This window comes from Hibiscus syriacus, unplaced genomic scaffold, assembly GCF_006381635.1.
Source record: "Hibiscus syriacus cultivar Baekdansim isolate YM2019G1 unplaced genomic scaffold, ASM638163v2 tig00000541_pilon, whole genome shotgun sequence".
Taxonomy (NCBI): domain Eukaryota; kingdom Viridiplantae; phylum Streptophyta; class Magnoliopsida; order Malvales; family Malvaceae; genus Hibiscus; species Hibiscus syriacus.
Window position 1 is genome coordinate 236,121 of NW_024061798.1, and position 6,716 is coordinate 242,836.

Sequence of the window (6,716 nt, forward strand, 5' to 3'; positions counted from 1 at the left end):
CATGCGGTTTCCTGTTTCTGGTGTGTGGTGCTTGGTCTAGTGTGTTATGGAGGATTTTGTCTTGATGGCAAGCCGATTTTGGTTCTGTTGCTCTTGTGGCTGTTTATGGACTGTTATGCTGCTGTCTTCGGGTTGTGTCTTGTTTGAGTCCTAAGGATTCGGACCGTGAGGCTCCTAGTTTCTTTGCAGGTGGGTGGGTTTAGGAGGTCTCTTTACTGATTTAGACTGATCCTGTTTCTTCCATGGGGATTTTATTTTGCGTCAATGATTCATTTGTAAGCATTGTTTGTCCTTGACAACTATAACTGTACTATTTTCCCTCTCGTTTAGGATTAGGATGGTTTTTCAACGAGACCCTTATGGTTGCATCTTTGTACGTGTATTCCTTGATTCGTACATAAAAAGTTCTTTCCAAAAAAAATGAATATGATAAGCAATTAAAATACATCTGGCATATCAGCTTTTTTAGCATTAAACGTTACCCCACTTAAAGATTTTACTTGTCTTTAATTAAAAATACACGGACCTGATTACTTGGATGGAGAATAGAAAGACTAATTTGCACTATTCAGCCCCATGAAAATAGAGATATCTTTGATAATTTATGGGTAAATTAAAAATTTGATAATTGAACTTTACTCCCTTTTATTTCACACATTGTATTTTAAATCTTTTCAATTTCCTCACTGAATTTAATATATTAGATTTTTTATTACTCAATCGTTTTCTCACTAACGGCGTTATAAATGAACTGTTATATATATACAAAATGACATCATTTTGGTAATAATTTTTTTTAATAGAGTTTTTTTAACACCGTTAATTATATAATGGTGCAGTGACAAAAAATCTAATGTATTAATTTCAGTGAGGAAATTGAAAACTTTAAAAGTTTAGTGATGAAATTTGTAATTTACCCATAATTTATTTTCAAAAAAAAAATAATGAGTCCAGATAATGCAGCTATGCTTTAAATGCCGATATGTCGTTGCACAAAAAAGAGCAACTAGAATGAAACATGAGCAAAGAACACATACTTGAGTATGTAAGAGTTAAGTAGTAAGTCCATTATTTAATTTAGAAGCGTCTCCTTCGAAGTTGAGCCCATGCTATAGCCGCAACAGCTGCACCTCCCAGATGAGCCGATCCTGAAATATGACTATTTCCCTACAATGCAAAAATGAAATGGTTGGATGATATTAGACCTTAAGTTTGTGAGTTTTGGAAGTAAAATTTCATATAGCCAGTAGCGGTCGCTCGGAGTTGGTCAATGTAGTTGAGGCAGCTCAAGATAAGGTGAATAGCCAAATGAAAACCAAGTAAAAATTACAAAGGCGCTAAAAAACACATTTAATTCCCAGATAAAGCCATATTGTAAGGTTAACACCAACCAAAGGACAAACCCTCAACTCTAATGATTCTATAGTACATGATCTAAATCATGTCATTAAGCAGCACGTCTACAGAATGACATCTACAGGATTACTAGAAAAATTGTTAGTCTAGTTGCAAGTCAAGGAAGCTGGTGCCATTGTGTCCACACATCTATTTGCTACAAGAAAGAAGCAAAACAACTTGCAGGAGCAAATCCAACTGAAGCTACTGATTGGCAAAGTTACACAACAACTGGCTTTTGTTTGGTGCCGAAAAATTAACACATACATGCATATTTTCAACCAGAAACACGACATAATACATCAACTTAAGATTATGTTTGAAAATGAACTTAGGCGAATAAACAAGAAGAGTTGCAGAATGATGAACAATATACCTCTGTTATCCTTAATATATCCTTCCCAATAAGAAATATGCCCTGCAAAATAAATAATGTATAAACAATTATGCAAAGGATTGTAAGCTTAAAATGTCACTTTGTAAGCATAAACTAGAAGCATGCTTACCAATAACATGGCAGGCACTGGTATGATGAAATCGAAATAAAGAGTAGCTTTTGGGTTCAGAAATATATCAAGCAGCATTATAGCATTAACAGCTCCACTTGCCCCCTAAATGACACAAGCAGATCATAACTTAAACATGTTTTAAAGTGTGATTTGTTGCATTAGCTGCATAATAGAAAGTCAGAGAAATAATTAGGGATTCTAAGAACCAAAATAAGTTTCTCATTACTTGCCCTCCCCACTTGGAACAAAAAAGCAAGACGGCATGCAAACAATGAGCATGATTACAGATCAAAATGACATGTAACATAAAAAATGGGTAAACTTGTATGAGGGAGAAAGAAAGTCTATGATTGCAAAACCAAAAAAATGAGGGTAACATGTGCGTGTTCTGTTGGTGGGTTTATAAAGGAAGAATAAAACCTTCAATCACATTTCTTGGCAAATGGAAAAAGACTAACTAGTCAGGAAAACAAATAAGAAAAGAATCAGACCTTAGACATTCAAACCCCAATTAAAGTGTTACTTTAAATGCTTAAAGTTACAGACTATCAAAGTCAAAGTTCCTTAACTTTAAGCAGTTAATAATACTTGGATAGAAGAAAATTTATGTTACTGTTTGGTTACAGTCATTAACAGAAAAGTCTCGAAACGGAAAAACAAAGGTCATCACAGGAGCATCATGCACTGAAGGCTAAGAGCATACCAGTCCTGGAGTCCTTGAAGGGTCCATCCAAGTTCCTTGTCCCTGTGGTAGATGGCTAATAGTGAGAAAGGACCAAATCATATATGAAAAAAAAATTCCTATGCCATAACACACGAATCTTTATATAATATCAAAATGCAAGCATTATACTGAATAAATTAGAAGATTTTATTCTTGTAACATCCAGAATGGACTTCTCATGACAGACCTGTACAACCACACATTTGCGTCAGCTGGGCGGTGCACTCTATATGGATTAAGTTGGATTTCTAGTGGTGCTATCAAAAACTTTAAGATTGTCCACCTATTGCTAGTTGGCTTTTGGTGGTTAGTGCAACATCATATGACTGAGAGCTTATAGGGTTTGTTGTCCCATCCATTATTTGTTATTCGTTATTCATTATTTGTTGCCCCACATTTGCTAGTAACTTGTTGCCATAAATTGTTCTTATCGAACTTTTTTTTTTGACAGGAAAAATAATTTAGATTTGGCATTTGTTCCTGTCATACAACAATAACTCAAGATTTAGAGGGTATGAATTTAGATATTTCTTGCAGCATGTACCTTAGCCAAAAGTGCATGGTGCACCAAGTAAAATATTGAACCACCTATGGCCCCAGCTAGATACAACTTCAGCAAATATTCAGGTCCAAATGTTCTTGCAATCTGCACAATGCAAAATAATAAGCAAAGAAATTAAAACAGTTAATGCTCCAGGTTATTAAAGGGGTAAAAGAAAGAAGAAAAGGGCAAGGAAGAACACCATGCAGATATAGCATACAGAGACAGAAATCAAAATGTAACAAGCTTGGTTGTCACGTGAATTAAATCCCCCAAGTCAACAGAGTAACATGGAACCACCATTATGCTTATCTCACAAAGTTGAAAGAAGGAAATATAATGAAATTTTACACTGAAGCAGTAGAATGAGATAGCAAATAATGTTGTCCGTAAAACAATTATTTTTCTTTCTTAGTACCTTCATGCATCACAATCTCCAATGCAAGAACAATGAATATTATGTTAGATAGCTTATCCTAAAAGTTTAATGTTCTCTCTAATATAAGTTTTCTCTTAAAACTTAAAAGCAGAAGGAACTTCAAATACAGATAGTAATGCAGTTCATTAAAAGCTGGTGAGGGAAATGTTGCTGTGACAAAGTGTAGAGCATATTACGCTGTTAAGATTGTGCCACCGCAAACCATGTTTTAAGAAAAAATGTAAGTCTCTAGTCAATTTATAAATTCTTGAATAAATAATGAGTATTATTTATATACAAGTTAAAAAATCAAATTATATATGTTTCTTACACAGTTTTAATTTCCAGCAGTCTGTTAACTAGCACCATATATACGATAAAAACCATAACTTAAAGGTCAAAAAGAAGCAGTTTGTAATACATAAATACGGGTAAGAAAATAAATTGTAACCAAATAAAAGATTTCAATAATTATACATTGTACCCAAAGAAATAAAGTCCAATCATGTTAGACACAATGTGCTCAAGATCAATATGACTGAATGCTGAAGTGATCAGTGTATGCAAGCGTCCAGATATAAAATTGTCCAATGAAACCTGCTCACAACATAAATTAGTTAGAAGGGGAGGATAAAATTAAAAGAAATATTAAACTAATAGATGAACTTTAGAGAACATCTAATCCCGAGAAATTTGGAAGGTCTTGTCGGCATGCGTTAACCCTCAGGACCAAGGCCTGTCTACCACTACAAATGCTTAACTATTATATTAAAAAAAAGGATATAACAAACATTTAAGGATGTGCATACAATAGATTAAAATATTACAATCACCATAATAGAAATAACACTACCATTAAGGGGCTCCATTTTTGTACCTAGAACGTCGGTTTCAACCAGGAAGTAGATTTACAGAAAATAGGAAGCAGGAGAGCAAAATCTAGAATTGACACTTTATTTTAACAAGCAAGTCAAAAGGCTAAGGACACACCATAAAGTTATCCATCATAAATCGTCTATCTGCAATCCGCCATAATAAAAAAACGGCAACATTAGTTAAAACCAAGCCCAAAATCATGTCACTTGCTGAAAACCGTTGGAACCATGATCTCCTGCAAACAAGGGAAAGATTATTGACATAGCACAGTCAAGCAATAATCATAAACAGGTTCAACGCTAGCTGCATTGCATTTTTTGTCATCCAAGAATAGAATATTAACCTAATCTCTATCAATATATGATTAAAGGGGGTCGAATTTCAATATACAACAGAAATAAAAAATGATACGATAAATTGTAAAATAAATAAATAAAGTTACCAACGATTCTTCAAAAGAGCAAAAGTGGGACCAAAACCCAATCTTCCTTTAGGAATCTGAGGCTTGAGAAACTGAACTCTGGAATAAAGAAGGCTTCTGCTTGAAACTTTTTGATGGGTAGTTGAGAAATTAAGCCAAAAACGCTTTGGATAAACTGGATATGAGAACCCCTGAATTTCCCCGGTAAAACTGGGCTTTGATGGCCATTGGCGCAAGGAGGCAGATCTTATAAAATGGTATTGGGGGATGGGCTTGGCGATGGAAGAGACTGATTTGTACGGAAGGGAACGGAGAAGTGAAGAAGAACTGGTGAAGGCTGAGGCTTGTTTCAGGGAAAGAAGCCTATGCATCTTTCGTCCTTGACCTTAGGGTTTTGAAAATTTTGTTTCCGGTTTTGAAAGCTTCCCACTTATCAGACTCAGTTACCTTTTGAAGGGAGTTTGCTTTGCTTAGCTTAGTCGCAAGACACTGATACCAGAGGGAAGTTAGGCGCATAAAAAACGGCTAAAAAAACGGTGTAATCGGTTAAATAAGTGATCAGTTAAAATTTAGATCGGTTATATTATATTATTTAATTATAAATATTGTAACAACCTGAGGAAAAAAAAACCAATTTAAATTGGTGTAATTGGGTGAAATTAAATGACTAAATTAAAATTTATGAAAATTTGTAGGCCATTTTCGAAATAAACTGTCGGCAGGATTGGTGTTATAAGCGTGTTTTCTAGTTTTAAACCAGAAATTACAAATGATAATTGCTTAAATTTCCTCTTCTTGTACCCTTACTTCCAAGCCCATTTCCGACGCCGTTCGACCTCTAATCGTAAAATTGAAACCACCGTCGTGTTCATCTTCGACCCGTGAACAAAACCCAGTAAATCAATTATAGCGAAACGCTGCCAAACGACGTGAATTTCGAGTCAAAGTCTTGATGTTTTTTTAGCACTACTGCCGAGAAAATCTTAAATTCATCTCCGATCGTTGATCGGTTTTCGACACCTCCCGCACCATCGTGTTCCTTGTGCCGTTTCGAGTTCGCCGGTGTCAACTTTGGTCTCCGTCGACGGCGGCGCGTGAGGAGGTGGAGTAGTCAAAGATTCGGCCGAGTTGAAATCGAGCTCTCCGCCGTTCAAAAATTTGAACCGATCTTTGTAAGTATCTCGAAATCGCTCAAAATAATTTTTAGAAATTTTTCCGTAATTTTTAAACCCCCGGAGGAGGCCTCACGCGCCACACGCGCCGCCGCAGGGAGAGTAAGTGGCTGAAAATCGGTCTGACCGGTCTGAACCGGTCTGACCAACCCGACCGTTGACCCGACCCGATCGTTGACCGTTGACCATTGACCGTTGACTTCCTTTGACCAAAACTTAAAATGGCTTTGACCGACCTTTAAACGATCGTTAATCTTTTCCGAGTATACCTATTCTGATAGTTTTCGACGTCCCAAATCCGTTTCCGAAGTCCGTTTCGTCAAATTCGAAAGTCATACTTTAAGTTTTTCGACGTCCTGATTCCGATTCCGCAATCCGTTTGCCCAAATTCAAACCTGAAATCCCCCAAATTGATAGTCAAACCCTAAAAATGCTTATATACTTAAGAATTTTAGCTTTGAATAATTAAGTAGGATTTTGGGGCTGATAAATTATTATTTGTTTGAAGGTACAAGAGACTCTCCGGATCGTTCGACAGCTCGACCCAGCTCTTCTAGATCAGTTAAACCACGTATGCCAGTATTCACCCGTAAGACCCGTAAATTTTATGATTTTAAAGATTTATTTATGTTACCCATTAGTAATATAGTGTTATTATAA

The 6,716-nt window shown here is 35.8% G+C and overlaps 1 protein-coding gene across 1 annotated transcript; it reads right to left on the reverse strand.

Annotated features, from left to right (window-relative positions):
* Window positions 1-958: 958 nt before the first annotated feature.
* Window positions 959-5,316, reverse strand: LOC120208762 (RHOMBOID-like protein 12, mitochondrial). Its single transcript, XM_039207949.1, has 8 exons — window positions 4,906-5,316; window positions 4,578-4,698; window positions 4,065-4,184; window positions 3,173-3,274; window positions 2,608-2,649; window positions 1,902-2,006; window positions 1,772-1,813; window positions 959-1,167 (listed from the first exon to the last, which is right to left on the reverse strand). Exons 1-8 carry the CDS (start codon window positions 5,253-5,255, stop codon window positions 1,078-1,080), a joined length of 972 nt encoding a protein of 323 aa, XP_039063880.1. The 5' UTR covers window positions 5,256-5,316; the 3' UTR covers window positions 959-1,077.
* Between the last annotated feature and the right edge of the window lie 1,400 nt (window positions 5,317-6,716).